General features: G+C 37.7%; 2 protein-coding genes across 4 annotated transcripts; both read left to right on the forward strand.

Annotated features, from left to right (window-relative positions):
• Positions 1-693: 693 nt before the first annotated feature.
• Positions 694-7,714, forward strand: trip6 (thyroid hormone receptor interactor 6). 3 transcript variants are annotated; one of them, XM_079464153.1, is made up of 11 exons: positions 694-788; positions 1,246-1,308; positions 2,794-3,001; positions 3,153-3,292; positions 3,793-3,894; positions 4,034-4,597; positions 4,777-4,870; positions 5,000-5,169; positions 5,304-5,482; positions 5,625-5,745; positions 5,907-7,714. In XM_079464153.1, exons 3-11 carry the CDS (start codon positions 2,803-2,805, stop codon positions 6,036-6,038), a joined length of 1,701 nt encoding a protein of 566 aa, XP_079320279.1. In that variant the 5' UTR covers positions 694-788; positions 1,246-1,308; positions 2,794-2,802; the 3' UTR covers positions 6,039-7,714. The 3 variants fall into 3 exon arrangements, with proteins under 3 accessions (XP_079320279.1, XP_079320281.1, XP_079320280.1); XM_079464155.1 differs by having other exon boundaries at positions 4,780-4,870; XM_079464154.1 differs by lacking the exon at positions 1,246-1,308 and having other exon boundaries at positions 698-788.
• A 3,754-nt stretch (positions 7,715-11,468) lies between these two features.
• On the forward strand, positions 11,469-18,655 carry snx15 (sorting nexin 15). Its single transcript, XM_079451522.1, has 8 exons — positions 11,469-11,715; positions 12,192-12,227; positions 12,310-12,430; positions 12,621-12,736; positions 13,203-13,548; positions 13,639-13,794; positions 13,902-14,111; positions 15,387-18,655. The coding sequence occupies exons 1-8, from the start codon at positions 11,608-11,610 to the stop codon at positions 15,497-15,499; spliced, it is 1,206 nt and encodes a 401-aa protein (XP_079307648.1). The 5' UTR covers positions 11,469-11,607; the 3' UTR covers positions 15,500-18,655.
• Positions 18,656-20,087: the final 1,432 nt, after the last annotated feature.

Consider the following 20,087-nt stretch of genomic DNA (forward strand, 5'->3'; position numbering starts at 1 on the left):
CATTTCGCCACTTATCTTATATTTCTCCACAGGTGGCCATGCAAACTAGGTGACATATTGTAGGTTAAAGTTTTGAATACTATGTGGGCTAGTTCCATTACCGAAAGAACATGAATTTCACATGTGATTCCTTTGGATAATTTTTTTTCAAAATCCACACGTGCAATGTGTGTTAGCGCATATGAAATTAAAGGGATAGTTCACCCAACAATGATTCACTCTAGTTGCTCCATGAAAGATATTTGGACGAATACTTTGTCACCAAACTGTTCTTGGACCCCATTACTACCACACGAAGAATTACAAAGTTAGTCAAAAGTGCCCCGGAACTTTTTGCTGTCCTACATTCTTCAAAATGTCTCCTGTGTGTTCATCAGAACAAATAAATATATACAGATTTGGACCATTTAAAAGTAAATTACAGAATAAACATTTTTGGGTGAAAAATCCCTTTAATGTGGCTCTTTTTGCATGTCTTAATAAAATCAAGGGGGTAAACAACGAAATATAAGTGATACAAGCTAAATATAAAAGGTAAACATTTAATTGTGTTAATGAAAACAAGTGATATGTCTGTGGCATCAGTTTGCCTGCTGCGAGAAATAAATTCCTTTCTCTCTCTCTCTCTCTCTCTCTCTCGCTCTCTCTCTCTCTCTCTCTCTCTCTCTCTCTCTCTCTCTCTAGGATTGGCACAGTATGTCATTCCAGTATGGGACACACACAGCGGTCTGACGTCACACGTTTAGACTGCAGGCCTGTGTCAGACGCTGCCGGATTCTCTCGGAAAAGTAGGTTACTAAAATATAACCGACAGAAAGCCTAAAAGTAGTCCACAAGTACATTTGGGTGAAATTTAACCATAGCGGGCACAGCGAACTGACGATATTTTCTCATAACATGCATTAGTGTTACTTTTTAAAGAAAGATCGTCGAGGCGACTTGGCGTTGTTAGCATTGTCTTACAAACAAATAAACACATGTAACTTAAACTGGTTATTATGCGCATGTGTGACTCGCAGACATGTCGATTTAGATAACTCGTGGTATGCTTGTAATGTTTAGTAAGGCTTAGCTGTGTGTACTGCCCTGGCCCGGGTGTTGTTGTGTGTTTAACGCGGAATATGAATCACGCACACTGGGTGTTAAGTACATGGGACATTTAAGACAGTGCGAGAAAGGAACTTGAGCAAAAGCACTGCGCAGAGAACAGACACGCGTTCACTACGATTGATTTTTCTATTTCAGATGAAAACGACGCGAGACGAGGCAGATGCAAGCTAGACTTGGAGTCTGCAGCGTTTTGAAGAGGTACGGGATATCGTTAATGTAACGTTAATATTGTTTCAATAACTCGAACGCAGCGCACAGTTTGCCGCAGATCAGTTGCTGTTGTCGCACGGAAGTGTAGGGTAGAGGGCTTTTATCAAGAGGATGTAACTTTCGTCGTAGCCGAGAGCTCGCGTTACTGCCGTATGTAATGCATTGCAGTAGTTTATTCTGTGTCTAACGATAACACATCTGTCATACGAGTCGGCCCGACAATCCCCGGCTTTGCGTGTGAACGTAGGCACAATGTAAGGCGGAGAAGTGTGGGCATTTCTCGCGTTGCAAACTGCTTGGATCCAGTCAAGTATAACGACGAGACTTCCGAGCTTTAAAGGTCTACTGTGTTATTATTGTCCGTTTCTGAATAAACCCCTTATGTCGGCAGCAAGTGTACTTCATTTGTTCGCATTCTGTATTGTTTTGAGATTTATTTTCTGTGTCTCATAAGCTTGTCATAACAAACACTCCTAAGTGATTGGGTGCACAGGACGTTGTCTCTTGAGCCTGACCAGATGGCTCAAGTTAAACGTTGATCATTACACAACATTTCCTATCGTGTTTTCATGCCCAGGCTCTGTAGATAAAGCTAGATGTTTGGGACAATGGCTATTGTACCAATGGGAGACTCGAGAGCTGGACGAATACATGCAAGTGTTGTGCACCTGTGGGAATTGCAGTTGTGTGTGTGTGTGTGTGTGTATGAAGGGGAGACAGGCAATTTGACTAAGGAACACTGGAATTCCCCCTTCGGTGGAGAATGGTTGCCTTTTCCTGCTTTTTAACTTAGCGCCTATTGTTATCATGGAAACCATGGGCTGCTGCTGGAAACCCAGCATAGCATCAACTTGTTTTGTGAGGATACAGCATAGAAAGCACTGCTGTTAGTGTTTTAGTTGTACGGCTCGTTGGAATGCTTGATTCTGATTGGCCAGTCGCCACATTTGCAGGTTAATTATTGCCAGATAACAACCTCTCAAAACTAATATCACACGGAAACCCGGATGCAGCAAATCATTTTGACAAATTAAATATGAATATGTCTTTTGATAACATGTATGACATTATATTTACAAATTTATTAATTAAACCAAATTGCCTGTTGAACGTCGTTTCTTACCTTAAAACCGAAAGTAGACGGCTTTTCCTCACGAAAGGTCTGCATTCGGGAAAAATTTGCTAATAAAATATTTCAAAATCACATTTCACGTCCAGTTTTTTTTTTTCGTGTGGCAAGAAGCCGTGTAATAAGCGGGATAATGTAAATGCAGCCGGCTGTTATCGCGATACAAGACCTTCCACTGATCACACTGTACGGAAGATGTCATGTTACATGTGCCCAATACCAAATACGCTTGTAATCATTTCATAATATCACAATGTTTATTTCTTGGCAGTTTCAACACGATTGTGATGAAATATGATGATGACACATAAGTTACACAATTCTTTTATATTTTGCTCTTATAGAAGGTTGGTATGTCTGGACCCAGCTGGCTGCCCCCAAGAACTCTGGATAGCTCAGAAAGAGCCATAGCACCAATGTCAAACACTGGCCCTTCCATCTACAGACCACCCAAAAAAGGAGACCCAAGGCCCAAATATAGCATGTATGACCAAAATGGAGGATCGGGAGGAAACAGTATGCCTGTAAGGTATATGGCTGCTGGCCCCTCAGGTAAGCTGTTCGATATAGTGTCCAGTTTATAAAGTTATCCTACGCTTTGTTATGATAAATTATAAAAAAGTAATTATTGTTCATATTCATGTGTTATTTTGTGTTTTTGAATTTGAAGGCCTAAATTACTGTTTGTGTTTGTGTACTGTAGGAAATATACAGCACCAGCATCAAGATGATCGATCTGGATCTGCTGTCTATCACCCAGGGGACCGATACTACAGTCCAGCCCAGGGGCCCAAAGAGGACCACCACACGTGGAGCCCCCACCTGGCCAGCCAGGAGCTTCATGTCGGTGATATGCACAATTGTCTTGTCTACTGTCATCTATCTAAAGCAGTTTGGTTCTGAACATAAGCAGTTTTCTATGTATTTGTCAAAGCTGTGCGTTAGGAAAAGTAGATCCAGCCATGTTTTTGTCTCGGACACCTCTCTTGTACAGTGTGAATGCTTTCAGACTGGTTTGATGAGATCACTGACCCTTTCTGACACGGGGGATCCAAAAGATAGTTCTGTCCCATACTCACTTTTGATTGAGTCTATTTTGTTGGTTGTGTTACCAAAACAAACAGAGTAGTGCTCTGAAAACGCCACAGTGCTCTGATAAGACCACAGTGTTTACATTGCCAGGGATCAATGTATGAATGGCGTATATTACTATTTAGAGCTACTTTTGCATAAATGAGAAAGAGAAACTATTTCAATCATACCATAAACATTTACATAATTTTGGTAAGAGGTGTTACTACATGCAGTCATTGATGCATTTGATTTTTGATTTTATGGTTCAGAATCGGGGATCAGAGAGGCACATCTCTGCTATTGATGCGGAAATAGACTCTCTTACTTGCATGTTGGCAGACCTTGATAGTAACCCTCACTCAAGCACACAGGTACAATGTTTATTACTTTAACACAAATTATTAACTTCGGATAAACCGTTTGTTTTTTATTTTTCATTATATGATATTGTACCTTGTATACTTCATGTACTACTACATATTGTTTAATTCATCTGTTTTGTTTCATCAGCCGTTGTATGACAATGTGCCTTATAGCAAGCACCTCCCCATTGACCGCTATAACCCGTCCAGCCAAACTGGTGCGCCACCAAGCAGGCCATCTATGGGCTACCCGGCTCAACTTCAGAGCCAGTACCACCCCTCCCCACCTTACACCTCGACCCCTCAGCCAGATTATGCTTTCCCCCCTCCTTCCTCCGCTGTTAACAAGCCATACCCACAACCAGTGCCTGCCTCTTACACTACCGCATCCACCCCGACTGGTCCACGCTTTACTGTTCAGGTTAAAACTGCCCAGCCAGTGACTTATTCTCAGAGCGGGCGACAGGCAGAGCAAGCCTACACACCACCACCGCCCCGTCAGCACGTCTCTGGTCCCCCCCAGCAAGAGCGCCCGCATTATACTGATTCACAGGGTCAGGGCTGGTACCCACCTCCACCACCTCCTGCCCAAGAAGCTCATGGCGATCCATCTCTCTATAAAGGGGGATCAGGAAATACCCAAGGTGGGAGAGCTGGCCAGGGACCACCTATACAGAGGGGCCGAGATGAAGTGGCATATCAGCCTAACAAGGTGAGAATTGTGTCATTGTTAGTCAGTGTCATGGTTATACCAAAGGTTCCCAGGTGGTTTTCGTAATTTATCTGTTTTTACCTTAATTATAATAGTGAAAGCTGAAACAATAATCTTTTTTGTCATATTGTACAGTATGTGTCTATCTTTTTTATAATGGCTGTTCCATGTTTTTCCAGCAGGGGTCAGCACCCCAGCCTGAGGAAGAGTTGGATCGACTGACTAAAAAGTTGGTGTATGACATGAATCATCCCCCTACCGAAGAATATTTTGGTATGCTGCATAATTTACATTCTCATAAATGCGTTTTTCTGTTTTTGCATTCATGACATGTAAAACAGGAGGCTCAAAGATCATAAACCTCCCTTTTCCATTCACTCTCTGTTCATTTTTCTCTCTCAGGCAGGTGTGCTAGGTGTGGAGATAATGTTCTGGGAGACGGCAGCGGCTGTATTGCGATGGAGCAGGTGTTTCACGTCGAGTGTTTCACCTGTATCACCTGTCATGCCCGTTTGAGAGGCCAACCCTTTTATGCATTAGACAAGAAGAGCTACTGCGAGAGCTGCTATATAGTGAGTCTGCTCTTTTTGTCGTCTGGTTGTGTTCTCAGTCTCTCCTTTAGGTGGCATTCTTACCCACCTCTGTTTACTGTTTATAGTCCGTTTATTCTTTTCTTGTGTCATTTGTTCCACCTCTCTTTTCACAGAGCACACTTGAGCGCTGTTCGAAATGTTCTGAGCCCATCCTAGACCGGATCCTGAGGGCGATGGGAAAGGCTTACCACCCTCGCTGCTTCACATGTGTGGTTTGCGGCTGTTGCCTGGATGGAGTGCCTTTTACTGTGGATGCCACCTCCCAGATCCACTGTATTGATGACTTCCACAGGTACTCATTCACAATTCTCTCACTAAGCAACCAAACACAGAAGGTGTATGTTTTATTGTCCCCCACTGAGACCCCATTAAACGTTGTGGAATTTTCTGTTATCATTTTTATTATTAAATGTTGTTTGTTCTTTCTTTCACAGGAAGTTTGCCCCTCGCTGCTCAGTATGTAGCCAGCCCATAATGCCAGAGCTGGGGCAGGAGGAAACCGTTCGAATCGTCGCACTTGATCGCAGTTTTCATGTTAACTGCTATGTGTGTGAGGTATGAATTTTAAGACTGTCATGCATTTCATGTATTTTAGTAAGCTATTGGTATAATGTAAAGTCCCTGGGTTTTTGTTTCTTTTTTAAATCAGCATATTCTTGATGAATTGGTTCAAATAAACACTGCCAAAAGACAGTGACAATTGTTTTTGGTTGTAGGAGTGTGGTCTTCTCCTTTCCTCAGAAGGTGAGGGAAGAGGCTGCTATCCCCTGGACGGCCACATTTTGTGCAAGAACTGCAGTGCCCGTCGCATCCAAGACCTCTCTGCTAAAATCTCCACTGACTGCTAATGTATCTCTTTGTAACCGTTCTCTATAATAGTTATTCATCATATATATATATATATATATATATACCACCATCTATAAATTCACCACCTGATATGTTTTTCTTTTGAAAAATTAAACTATATATTACACAAAAACATTAAGACCTCCCATTATGGGTAGCAATAAGCTAAGAACAACTAATAGCTCTTGTGATATTTGCTTCACTGGAAAGTTGGCTTCTTTAAAAGTTAAACAGGTGGTGAATAAAATGTTATGGTATATTGATTGAGTATAATCCTCTTTGTGTATGCATGTTTATACAACATTTATTCTGAACAGGGTTGAGATGTGAACAGGGTACATTTCTACCTTTTGAAAACATTGTTATTGCGTTTGAATTTTGCAGCATAAAAACACACATGGCAAACATAGAAAGAAACATGTCACCGATTCAACAGTGAGGAACAGATTAATTCATACTGTAGAGATCTTGTATTGTTGGCAGTTGTCACTTTTCATTGCCTCCATTTAGACTCCTAATCTACTCCTCTATCATCTTAATCTTAAACTTCTTAAACGCATACTTTGAGCTTTTTAATGGTGAGCACAATAGTGTTTGATTGTGATTATTGAAAGATATTATAACTGTTTTCCATTTGATCAATGACAATTATGTTATCACATAAAGGTTAATGTAAATTTGAAGCTGAAATGGGTGCCATGTGCTTTGACAGCAAAACGTATACTTTTGAGGGGGCTTAATGTCGGTAGGATCAGTAAAATGGATGGTTTAAAATAAGTACAGTACTTTTCAGCTGCTAGATAAGTAAAAATGTGACGTAGATTATTAAATCGAATGTCTTAGTTTTGTTACTAAGTGTGTTCATTAATGACTAACAGGATAAATGGAAGAGTATGACGTTTACAAAAAGGCTGCGTTAGGTATGTATGTATATCTTTTTCCAGATTCCACAGATCCGATGGTATTTTTGTACAGAACAATTGCATAAATGTATTACTGGTCTTTTTCCCCAAAAATCATTTTGTCATTTTTTTTATTGTACAAACGTCTGCTACTAAGGGATTTTTGTGCACGGAACAATATTTTTTCATTACCTCATTCTTCAAACCTGTCTTAACTTGCGCAGTGTTCTACAGAAGAAACTTTGGAATGATAACCGTTGGTAACAAAACAAAATTGGCTGCCAGAAACTTCCATTGTATGGACAAACCCTGTTATTTAGTTTTGAACCACATTAGAGTGAATACATTGATGGAATTTTGATTTTGTGACATTACACTATTCCTTAAATGTCACAAGGTTTATGTTTGTTTAAAAACTAATTATTTACAGTCTTGTTTGCTCAAATGACATATGGAAACTGTAAGCACAAAATTGTTCAAAGGACTGTATGCTTGGTTTTTGAATGCTGTGTTTTTTTTCCCAATGTAGTGTCCATCTAAATGAATTTCCTGCCCCAAAAACATGGATAAAATCACTTTGTTATATTTTGTCAATGGACTACAAAACATCCAGCAAGTCCTATGTTATGCAATGTCTATTGATTTTTTTGCCAAATAGCATAATTTCCTGTTGAATTCATGGCTTTTTTTATGAAATCACATGTTCCTGCTTGAATGTAGATTTTGGAGATAGAAAAAAGTATTTTATAAATCCATATCCCTTTTCCAGCTGTTATATTCTCATTGTCTTATTTGTACTGACATTTTTATGATCTAATGTACTGCAAAAAGAATAACGAACTGAACAGGTTTTTGGGTTTTCTCATGTATCACATGCAATAGATTTCATCGCAATTTGCGCTTTTCCCTGAACACACTTTATTAAAGTCAAAGAGCAGGCAACGTCTGTTACAAAATAGACAGAATTCTGTAAACCAGCTCTAGATTTGAATTCAAAACACAACCAGCATCCTTTATACAAACTTTGAATGAAGCACACAGTGGATAATTGTTATAGACTGGAAAACAAATACAAATTAAATGCTTTAACAATATAGTAATAAAGCTTTAAGATATACATTGGAACAATCTTGCTGGTATCCATAATTATGCTGGTTCTCTGTTCCAATCTTTCTAATGTTTTGGGCAAATCTAAAATTGGCAAATGCAAACCGTATCAGAGAAGCATAACACAATATTTAATACCGCTTCGTTAATGACAGAAGGCAGAAAGCAACAATGCATTGAAACAGAAAAACTAATCGAAAGCATGAATATAAATACCTATACAATTATGGCGTTGCAAAGGTTGTAGTCTAGTAGACCCTTCAAGTTCCTTAGGTCAAGGCAAAGAAGCAAAGGAACTAACAAGAGGTGAAGGTCTTCCAGTAAAAATTCCGGCAGCCTGCTTTTCGTTCGCGCTGAGAGAGGGGAAGCTCACGGACCACTTCATTACGATCATCAATGCTTGTAAGGACATCTTTCTCCTCTGGAGCCACTGATTCTGAAAGATGCTTTAGCAAGAGTAATCGAGAAAGATCCTGGAGCTTAAAAGAGAAATTGTTTTTTAAACAACTGTACTCTTTGAACTTGTTTTGGAACTTTGATTTCCCTCAAGTTCATATTAAATGTAAAAGCACTAAAACTTCTTACCTCGTATACCTTGGGTACTTCTGAGCGGAGTAGTTGTAGCAGGATGTCTTCTCGTGGGGCAGAATTGATGCTGCCCACCAGTAAACACACTGATAGAGTCACCATAACCACCTGCAACTGGGAGAACATCTCAGCAGAGCAATTTTCCAGTAGGCTAGGTTCCGGTAAATAACGGATCGGAGAGATATGCAAGCCTATATAGCCACCAAAGGTGGGAACTTGGGGTCAATTAGAAAGTATTTAATTGGTTCAAAGTCGTATCCATGAAGTTGAAGGAGGTGCTGGTGTTAGTGTGTGGGTGAGGGGACATTCTATTGATCTTTAGTGAGTGTGAAGGAGGATTCCCAGTAGGAAAGATGTTTGATAAGGTCACACCAAGGAATTATTTTTGCCTCAGAACCATTATCAATTTTGTATGATTCACCGCAGGTAAGCTGGAGTATAAATGTATATATATTGTTGGTGAGGTGGTGGTTGTTAATTTTAAAGTCGAAAAACACTAATGAACTAGAAGGATGTCTGTAGTGTCATTGGGATGCTTATACTATTGCTCTGGTGGTAAGACATTTTGTCACTAGGAGGTCTCACTATGAGGTCATTAGGCAGAAAACTTAATGATGTGAAGTGACTCAAATGTTAATTGGTCTGCTTGGCCATTGTTTTACTCCATCTTTTATCTCTTGTGATATATCGTCATGATCATTACATGTATACAATGTGAAAAATGACATCTAGTCCGTACCGTCTAAAGAACCTCTAGGTAGCTTTAAAATAGTCTAAAATATCATACTTTTCATACAGTATTTGAGCTTGAAAATAGATATTTAGTGCCTTTTAAGACTTTACATTTTGATGAACTGGAGAATCTCTTGACCATCGTTAGAGTTCTCGCAAGATATCACTGATGACATAAATAGGATTTTGTGAGACTAAAGCCTGCCCTCTCTGAGCTCATATATAAAAAACCGAGACTTTAAGACTGAAAAGTGCAATTACCCAGACTTTGTCATCTCAATGGGTGGCCATTAACATTTACAGGCGAGAGGTGGCACTGGCATCATGCCGGGCAATTAAAGTCTTACCCACTACGGTTTAAATTGAGTGATTTCCCAGACAGGGATTCATTTAAACCAAGATATGTTATATGTGTGATGTGCTTTAATATATTATTATGTGGTATGGATTACTGTTAAAGGAAAGCAAAAATTGTGCCGAGTATTGCTCATGCTATTGTAGGGCAACCACAAAGACAACTGAATGAGTCAAGAGTCAAACAAAAAGCAGAGGTTATCATTGAAGACTGTTCTCATCCGCTGAATGTCAAATTTCAGCTTTTACCATCGAAAACACGTTTCAGACAAACTTGATGTATATCAAATGTCAAATTCTGTCAGAATTTTAAATACTACAACTTGAAAATGAATAGGGGGGATTGTGTTACCTGTTGTTTTTATCTATTTGTTTTGAATGTGATGTAGATTGTTTTTCTATGTGGTGAAGCCAAAGACAAGTTTCCACCAATAAAGTGACTTGACTTGGCCCAAGTTAAATTAGGATATTCATGTAGTTTTATTTACAAACATGTCTTACAAAAACATTACTTATGTGTATTTTGAGACAACACAAGGGCATTGATCTATTAAGCGTAAGTGACTGTGCAAGTTTTTTTCAGTTTGGACAGCTAGAATTTATTTTAGTCCAGAGGACTAGTCTTAATCCCTGGCCGGGGAACCGGTAAGGTTATTCAGACTGTAGTACACTTGCTGTTTCTTGATACGTGGCAAAAAAGAGATATGACCTATCCAATGCAATGTTTGGAGTTTGTGGCGCCATCTCTGATAAGATAATCGGAGTGACACAAGAAAAAGCTGGATTTATGGATGCTGCAAAATAAAAAGGGTATGTAACATGAAAATTAAAATGAAAAACTGCTTTTTTTCCTCAAGCACTGAACTGCAGTTATAAGGAGTACATGTCATTAGAATAATATTGCATTGCACTCTGGGGCTAGTCATAACAACAGATGAGTCAATTCATTTTAATTGCATTGGTTGTGGTCAATGACTTGCAACCACATAATTACATTATAAGCATTATTAACAGAATTATCTAAAATTGTCTATATGGTGTAGCATTAAGACTTCTTTTCAGCGGATTTAATATACCAGAAAATACATATATTAGAAGGTATATGTATGTATATGTATATGAAAGTCGTGTCTTCATACCTTCGGCCACACAGTGAGAGTCTACAAGTGTGCTTTTGAGACAACCAGACCCACTGTATGATCCGAAAACATTGAGACATAAAGTGAGTGATGACGGCAGCAAAAAAGCACCATTGAGTCCAGACATCAAGTAACCAGGAATCAAGCATAGTCGGGTTTATGTAATTAATTTTATTATTTTAATGGCAAATTTTATGTTAAAAAATGTACATTTTTCTGTAAAAAAAACTGTTTTACTTCATTCAAGAAAGAAACTGAGCTTTATATTGATTCACTCCAATTTTCTATGAAGCAAAAAGCAATTAAAACATTGAAAATGTATTTATATTTTCATGTAAATTAACAATAGCCCCTAATGTGCAAATCTTTATTATATATATTTTGTATTTCCTTGTATAAACGAATGTTTGTAAAGAATTATTTTTGTTGTTAATAAAAAAAATACATCAATCAACCAGTTTCCGTTCATTTATTTCAAATAGAATCTAAAATTCGAAAGTTCTTGGATAATATAAAAAAACATATTGCTCCTTATGAAGCGACCAATGCGCGATCCTTCTATTGCGCTACCGCGACTTTAATTTTGAAGGCTTTCTTGTTTTTACTCGAGATGCGCATGCGCTTGTCTGAAAGAAGGAAGTAAATGTGCAAACTGTCAACAGTCCAATCCAGTACCAGTCACGGTCACCTGATTCTGTGGATGTATTTATGTTAATTTATCTTTCAACATATTTTATGTAACAGTGATGTCTCGGAAGACCAGGACCAGGACCGAGGAATATTACCGCTTTTTTACTGTAACAGATTCACGCACACACGAGAAAGGACACACGGAATATAAAGTAACAGCCAGGGTTGGTAGTACTCTATTTAACGTTACCCATAATTTTAACAGATAGAAATCATATATACTACATAGTTATAGGTTTGGACTCCTAGGCTTACTATCTGATTGTTGGTTTAACTTCACTAAAAAGTTTGATTCCATCTATAATATTAATTTGAAGTATTAAATGTTCATTAAATCTCCCCAAATATGTATTTAAAACATCGACTGTCATGTGCATTATACTTAGAACGAAAGTAATCTCTGTATAAATATTAAAGACACAATAAACTGTATTAGAGGGTAATTCCCATTGGTATGAGGCATTCTTTATGTGGTATGATCCGGGCAACTCGTGATATAAAGCTTCTCATATGAGACCCTGTGACCTTTAGTGTCACATGCACTTATCTCCCTCTCCCTAATTCATAGTAACAATAGTTAGATATTTCAAGGCTTCCATGTGACACACTAACTTATCTGCACTTGTCTCTTTTTGCATAGTTTGTGTCGAAGACGCAGCCAGAGAATGTTAAAGAGGTGAGATAGTCATTGTATATATGTGTTGATGTACGTGCCTTTATATTCAGTGGTTTTAAGTCATTGTTGGGTTTACTGACAGGTAGTGGTGTGGAAAAGGTACTCGGAACTCAAGAAGTTACACGGAGAACTGGCATACACTCATAGGAATCTATTCAGGCGGCAAGAAGAGTTTCCCCCTTTTCCACGTGCACAGGTTTTTGGTAAGGCCACGAGATCTTGAAAATCGACTTGAGAATAGCTGAGACGGTACATGTATAATTAAACAGAAAAGGAAATGTGTGTATTACAAAGAGCAGTTTGACTTTTTTAATGATGATGAAGTTTGTAAAAGCTGTTGATATTCTTCCCCACCATCTAAATGTTGTTTTGTGTTTTTTATATCTCTTCCAGGTCGTTTTGATGAGGCAGTGATTGAAGAAAGAAGGAAAGCAGCTGAGGCCATGCTGCTCTTTACAACTAATATTCCTGCACTCTACAACAGCCCTCAGCTCAAAGAATTCTTCAGGGTGAGACAATACATGTTTGATAAACATGTAAAGCTTTGGGAAAAATAAGGGAACACTCCAAGGTTTGCCTTTAATAAGCATTTCTACATGTATTGCTCCTGTGGCTCTGTGGTAGAGAATTGCTATAGCATCACAAAAGGTTGCGGCTTCTGTTCCCAGGGAACACACATAGTGATAAAATGTATAGCCTGGATAAGACACTTTGGGTAAAAGTGTCTGCTAAATTCATATATGTACATGTATTGTGGCCATTCCATTCCAGTGTCTGAAATCTGGGTTATTAAATCAAATAATAATATTTAAACTATCCTAAATGATGTGGGTGGCGACTTTTTAGATTTTTAAATGCTGTCTTTCAAAAAGGTAGCAAAATTATTATTATGCAGGTTTTTTAACAAAATACAAACAATGGAATGTATCAATAACGCCCAAAGGTATTTATTAAATTGGCTTTTCCTTCTCACAGGGAGGAGAGGTGAGAAGACCCTTGGATACAGCTGCCATTGCCACCTCTCTGCCACCTCCTCTTATTCCCTTACCTGAGAAGCACACTGCACTGCTGGCTGAAGAAGAGCTGGGGAGAGAAGCTCCTATCCAGGCCCAGGAACTAGAGTCCAATCTAAGACTGACAGATATTGCCGGGCCTGAGATGGCAGTCGAGGCCCTCGGTGACACGGAAAGCAGCTCAACACAAGAGACTCCATCAAATTCAGAAATACAAGAACAGAAAGAAAATGATAAAGAGGAGGAGATTAATGCACATCTGAACAATGGCACAGATCAGTCATCTGCTTCTAATGACACTACAACACGTTAGTATGTTATAGTCATCTTTATTATGTCCAGTTTTAGTTTGAGTTTAATCATGGCTGATAACTTCTGTGATCCTCTTTATGTTTCAGATGCCCTTTCATTTCCGGAAATCCCAGATTTTCCAGTTGATGAAACAGAGGAGTTTGATTTGCTCTTTGATTCTGGATTGGTTGAACCTACAGACAAGTCCCTTCCTGTGCTATCAGATACAGACCTTGCTATTTTTGATCCATGTGCCAAAAAAGGTTGGGCAATCTGCACAGTATGACTTATACAAATATTAACATTTCAACATATAACAGTTTTTCTGTGAGATTCAGTAATGAATCAAACCTAACTTTTAATCTCTTAGAACAACAGTTTGGATCGCCAAGCCATGCTGAACTTCTGTCAGTCCCTCTGACTGGGACAAATGGCGCCGAGCCTGATAGAGATGGAAGCTATGTGTCCCAGGCCAATGAAGAGCTGAATGTTGCCCAGGAGCGAGAGAAAGAGGCCGATTACAGTGCAGCAGTACAACGATACAGAGCAGCTGTTGATATACTTATGAAGGGAGTTCAAGGTAAGAGAAGAGGGCTATGTTACTAACTACTTATATTGTCATACTTATATTTCTTCATGAAGTACCTTTATACCTTTTTTCAACAATGCATGTATAGAATCCTGTTTATTAGGACTGCAAAAACAACGTTTGTGCACAAAACAATGTATAGCATACTACTGTAAACTGGTAAAAGTTAAAAAAACATACTAGGCAGAGTGCAAGTGATCCTGTGCAGTGTCTTCAGAAGTTAGTAAACAAGTAGTCCATTCTAATCCAAGGATGGATGAAATTTTGCGGCACATTTTATGATTAAAAAACCTCTTAACAGCATGATCGTTTCCTATCTAAATTTACACTGAATCATTTGGGGAACGCTTTTATCCAAATTGACTTTAAAAGTACAATTAAGTGATTCATCATTTAGTCATTAAAATGAGAAGTGCAATAATACGGAACAAACTGTTTAGAGAAACAGTTGCTCCACCAGGATAGGAAAGTGATTTTGTGCTTTTTTTAATTGTTACGCTCTCACCATCTGCAGAAGTCTGGGTTGTATGTGGGAGCATACAAGAGAGTGGAGGCCTTATTGCAGTTCTTTATGCTCTTTGAAGATGTATCATGTATCATCATATACATAAATAGATGCATATGTGTATATATATATATATATATATATATATATATATATATATATACATACATACACACACATTCATACAGTATACATGTAGGTTCCTGGGTAAACTGGTTGGATTATACTGTTGGGATAAACAGTTGGGTGGGCTTTGAAAACAGGAATTTTCTATCATAGCTAGGTTGGTTGTTCTCTCATCCAGTCTCATCCAGTGGTATTGTCTGGTTGGAATAAAGAAAACAGCTGTTGTCATCTTTGTAGCAATGTTAAGAAAAAGGTGCTTAGGAAACCTAGCGATGTTGTGTATATGGACAGGAGGAGGGATCCCATCACTGACCCCTGAGGTTCGCTAGTAACCACCGGATTTATATTTAGACATTGCTTCCACGATACCCTGCAGATAAATTCACCAGGAAGAGAATTGATGATTTGGAGTCTGGCCGAAGCAAGCCCTTGTTGATTCTAAATAAAAACTAAAAACAATAAACAACATTTGCATGGTTACATTATTGGAGAGGAGGGAACTTGGAGAGGAAATTAACTTTGTTTAGATGCAATGCAAAATATTCAAATATTCAAAAATAGGGTAGAAACCTCAAACCAATCCTTTGTTTCACACAGTTTATTTTCTCCCTTTGTTACTCTTTCCTTCTATCTAGGAGATGTGGATTTGAAGAGGAGAGATTCTGTGAAGAGGAAGATTGCCGAAGTCCTAGAACAGGCAGAGAGACTTCTCTCCATACAGACTCCCACTCACAACCGCAATACATAGAGAACCAATTGAAACGCACACACACACACTAACTCAAGCTTCATCAAACCTCATACTCAAGCACACTCCCACTTACACACTTTGGACTCAGTTTTAGTTAACATACACATTCAAACAATTCCGCCACACTTTCACTTTTAAGTGTAACACGCCACCCACACAGTCAACATACACATATACACTTGACTCCCACACTTACATTCCAGTTTACTCAAATAGTTACTCTTGTAACACCATCCAGCAGGATGTGCCCAATTCTTGTTCGGCATTGGACTCCCTGCACTGTACGACCATAACTGCATATTTTTAAATTATTTAACTTGAAATGATTTGTGACACTTTTTTGACCTGCGTAAACAACTGGAATATTATTTCTTAGATTTCGATACTGTGGTGTAAATTGTTTAAATGAAGAAAAGAAGTGTTTAAATTAAATCTGCCTGTTATTCATATTTGTTAATAATATGCCCTTTTGAATGCACAACAGACCTGGGGCCTTATTAACGTTGCCACAAAAATTGGTGTGTACAGGGCAGGATATGAGGCTGATTCACATACGCACACTTGCAGGTGTGCTCATGGTTTTATGAGTCTGAATATTTTTTGCCGTACACTATTTTTGGCTTTCGGGCGCACATACCCTTCAGGGGTCTCATTTATAAAACTGTGCGTAGGATCCTTATAAAAGTGTACGTGCGCCCGAAAGCCCAAAATAGCATACACCCAAAAATATTATAGAGATATATAACAGAGAAACGATTGTGTGAGAGCTTAATGGCTGTATTTCCAGACTTTGACATTTGATGATTCTGTCAGTATTTAAGGAAAATAAATGTAGTTATTTATATGCACTGTGTTCGGCAGGTATTGTATTTGATGCTTTCCTATTCCATGCAGTCGGATAATCTCCTCCTAATGCGCTCATGGTGTGATGGTAATACTGTGCTGATTAAATATTTAGATTTAATTTTTATTTAAGATTTGAGTTGGCTTTAACAAGAAGGTGCATGAAACAATTATCACTCAATACAAGCGCAAATAACTATGCAGATTTAATCTTTGTGATCATGTGGATATTTATCGGCTATGAGGTGAAATTTTATGTGTGTGAGGTATTAATGCTTATAACCGTTTTTATCACACTTACTTGAGTTCACCAAGTCACCATTTGTGTCCCCTTGTCTGTGCATACGCATGAGTCAGAGTTTGCTGACGGGTGCACATTCTCTCGTCAAGTTTGATTTTATTGTCATAAGACACTTCTAAAAAGAATATTATAATTTGGTTTTAGATGTAATGGAATGTGTATACACGATTTAAGGTTCGAAAAGTTTGCATTTTCCACATACCGTGCATGTTTGTATCTCCTCTTTTCCCTGCCTCTCTGAAATGAGCAGATTTTTTACAAAGCTCATGGCTCTGAAAGTGAGATGTGTTATGATTGGCCAGTTAACCAGCTTGATCGAATACTGCAAGCATTTGACGGAAATGTAATAGCCTCTAATTTGGAACATCACGTTCCAAAGCGATTGTACTGACAGGTACACCCACCTTACTTGGGTATAAATTTGGGCGGTCTTAGTAAAATCATACCACGAACTGACGTATATTTGTGGGGGTGTGGGAACACAGGCATTTCAGGTCTGGGTGAGCGTTTGTGTTTAGATAGAATGCATCTTTTATTAAACCTTTTTTTTCAATTTTACGTGTCTAAAACATGCATGGTCAACTTATAACACACACAAAAACATGTATTCCTGTCATATGACCCCTTTTATAGATCACAACCTTTGCGTGGAAGGTGGCGTACGCACGTTTCCAGCCACGTTTTGTGCGTACGTTTATAAATGAGACCCCTGGAATAAACGTGCGTACGCCACTTCAAACGCAAAAGGTTGTGATCTATTTAAAACAAACTTGACGAAAAGTCAAACTTGAGAATGTGCGCACCTGTAAGCAAACTCTGACCCATGCGTACGCACATTGTGGAGACAAGGGGAAATGGCGACACAAATGGTGAGTTGAGTCGTGAACTCAAGTTGGATTGCAGAAAGTACCCTAAATGTGATTAGAGCGATTATAAATAAAGGCTATTAATGCCTCACACACATTCAATTTCACTACATAGAAAACGTTAGCTCCACATTATCATGGTGATTAAATCTGCAGTGTTTTTTCGCTTGTATTGAATTGTTTCACGCACTATGGCAAGCCATTTTGACATAAAATACGCCTGGCTGTACTAGTCATAATTTAGTTTTGACTAGTCAAAATTCCAATTCCAGATATCTCTTCTGTAATTTTGAATCGTCGCAATTGGAATTAGTATATCTACAATGTGATTATTACTAGCCATAACAGGCAATGAAGATATCTATAATGTTATTCTGGCTATTCATAATATACATTTGAGATATCTACAATGCTGTTTTGACTAGTCATATTCTTCCATTGACTTCCATTGAAAAATATTTTCAGATATCTACAAATGTGTTTTGACTGGTAGAAACTGCAATTAAAGATATCTATAATTAATTTTGTACTAGGCATAATTCCAATTAGAGATATCTTGAACTAATTTTTACTAGTGATAATTCAATTAGAGATATCTCTAACTGAGTTACCACCAGTAGAAATCATAATTAGAGATATCTGGAACTGGTCTTTGACTAGTCATAATCACATTTAAGATATCTTTAATGAATCATTTTTAAAGATATCCAAAACCACATTTGCAGATATCTGAAAGCAACTTATTACTAGTCTTATTTTAATTGTAGATATCTTGAATTGGATTTTTGACTCGACAAAACTAAATTAGAGATATCTTGAATTGAAATTCTTCCTAGTGATATCTCATTTAAAGATATCTGCAATTTAATTATGAATATCTCAGTCTGATTTGTAACTAGGGAGATATTTCTTTGGACATATCTTCATTTAGCTTGGCGACAGGAAGAATTTCAATATAGATATCTGGAATTAACATTCTAACTAGTCAAAATTACTTTATAGATATCTAAAATGAATGCATGCAAATACACTTTTTCTAAGCCCCACCTTAAGCGTTTTTAACCAATCCTTCCTTGGAAACTGTTGTCAGCTGCCATTTTGTCAAATAATTATATAATAAAGGTCTTACATTTTGTGTCATTCAAAATGCTTCATACAAAAGTCATTTTAAAAGAATGAAAATAAAAACGTAGGTATGCAGAGGTATTAGTAAAATATCGTAATGTTGGAGATTTGTGCTGTGGATTAAATAGTGTTTGCCTTTATTCCAAATGAACACATTTAAGATAAACATCTGTATGGCATCATGTCTGGTGCAACAATTTGATTCATTTGTAAATATTTAATTGCACTGGACTCATCACTGAACACAACAGAACATCACCATCATTGATCTCTTACTATAATATAATACAATACTCCAACCTTGTGTGTTACTACCTAAAGACACAACTTAACCTGCATTAACAATACATACTGTATGCATAACGAAACATACTTATAAATGCCATTAATGAATGTTAAACTATGATTCACTTGTAATCTTCTTCAAAAAAAGTTATATATTTTGTATATATACAAAATAAATTACAACAAAACAAGCAGTTTGCTGATCTTTGTATTTATTGAACAATACACATTTGGTCCGCTTTGTCACATGACTGCAATTATAATCTCAGCGCTATCCAGACATGCATGTTGGACATCTTTTACCACATGAATGCATCCAAATATTATTTTATAATCACGTAAGAAGCATACTTTATTCGGTTCTTTTCTCTCCTTGACAAGTTACAAACGCTGTCTACTGTTGTTAGCCGTTAGCACTAGGTATAAGGAGGGGTAACCCTTATTTTAGTTAGATGGAAGGGTCTTTAATACATCCAACTGGAGAAAGCGAAACAGCTAACAACCCCATTGACATCCATTTTAAAAACTAGCCTGTTGTCTCCTTGCTGTGTTCCGATGAAGCTAATGTGATAGCATTAGCCGTGGCGCTTTTGGCTTTGGCTCTGGTGAAGGGGAGGAGTTGAGCAAATTAAGTTTCACGTCACACAACAGCAGATTCGACTAGGAGCAGGCACAATTCAGATATCTTAAAATATAATTGTGACTAGTCGAAACTGAATTCGAGATATCTTTAAATACTTTGCGTATGTGTGACGAGATAATTTTAGATATCTATAACATCATTACAGATATCTCAAATAGAGTTTTGACTAGTCAAAACATATTTACAGATATCTCGAATCAGATTTCTTACTAGGGCAATTATAATTGCAGATATCTCTAATTATCAATGTGACTAGTCAAATTATAATTATGACTCGTCCAAATACAATTGAAACTATCTAAAATATATTTTATGGATAGTCAAACCATAGGTTTATATGTCGAAACAGCTTGCCATACACGCACTCTGGTAAAATCCAACTCAGATCAAACTGCAGCATCAAATACCATAAATTAACCGCAGAACACAGTGTAAATAAATAACAAAATAAATTTTCCTTAAATACTGTGCATACATTATCAAATGTCAAAGTCTGGAAATAGTCATTAGCTTTCACAGTCG

Source organism: Barbatula barbatula (assembly GCF_947034865.1).
Source record: "Barbatula barbatula genome assembly, chromosome: 1".
Taxonomy (NCBI): Eukaryota; Metazoa; Chordata; class Actinopteri; order Cypriniformes; family Nemacheilidae; genus Barbatula; species Barbatula barbatula.

Coding starts and splice junctions, on each gene's coding strand:
- snx15 (XM_079451522.1), top strand. CDS start 11,608: ATGTCTCGGAAGACCAGGACCAGGACCGAGGAATATTACCGCTTTTTT. Junction 13,549..13,638: donor TTCTAATGACACTACAACAC/GTTAGTATGTTA, acceptor TTTATGTTTCAG/ATGCCCTTTCATTTCCGGAA. Junction 13,795..13,901: donor TGATCCATGTGCCAAAAAAG/GTTGGGCAATCT, acceptor TTAATCTCTTAG/AACAACAGTTTGGATCGCCA.
- trip6 (XM_079464153.1), top strand. CDS start 2,803: ATGTCTGGACCCAGCTGGCTGCCCCCAAGAACTCTGGATAGCTCAGAA. Junction 4,871..4,999: donor CCCTACCGAAGAATATTTTG/GTATGCTGCATA, acceptor TTTCTCTCTCAG/GCAGGTGTGCTAGGTGTGGA. Junction 5,483..5,624: donor TGTATTGATGACTTCCACAG/GTACTCATTCAC, acceptor TTTCTTTCACAG/GAAGTTTGCCCCTCGCTGCT.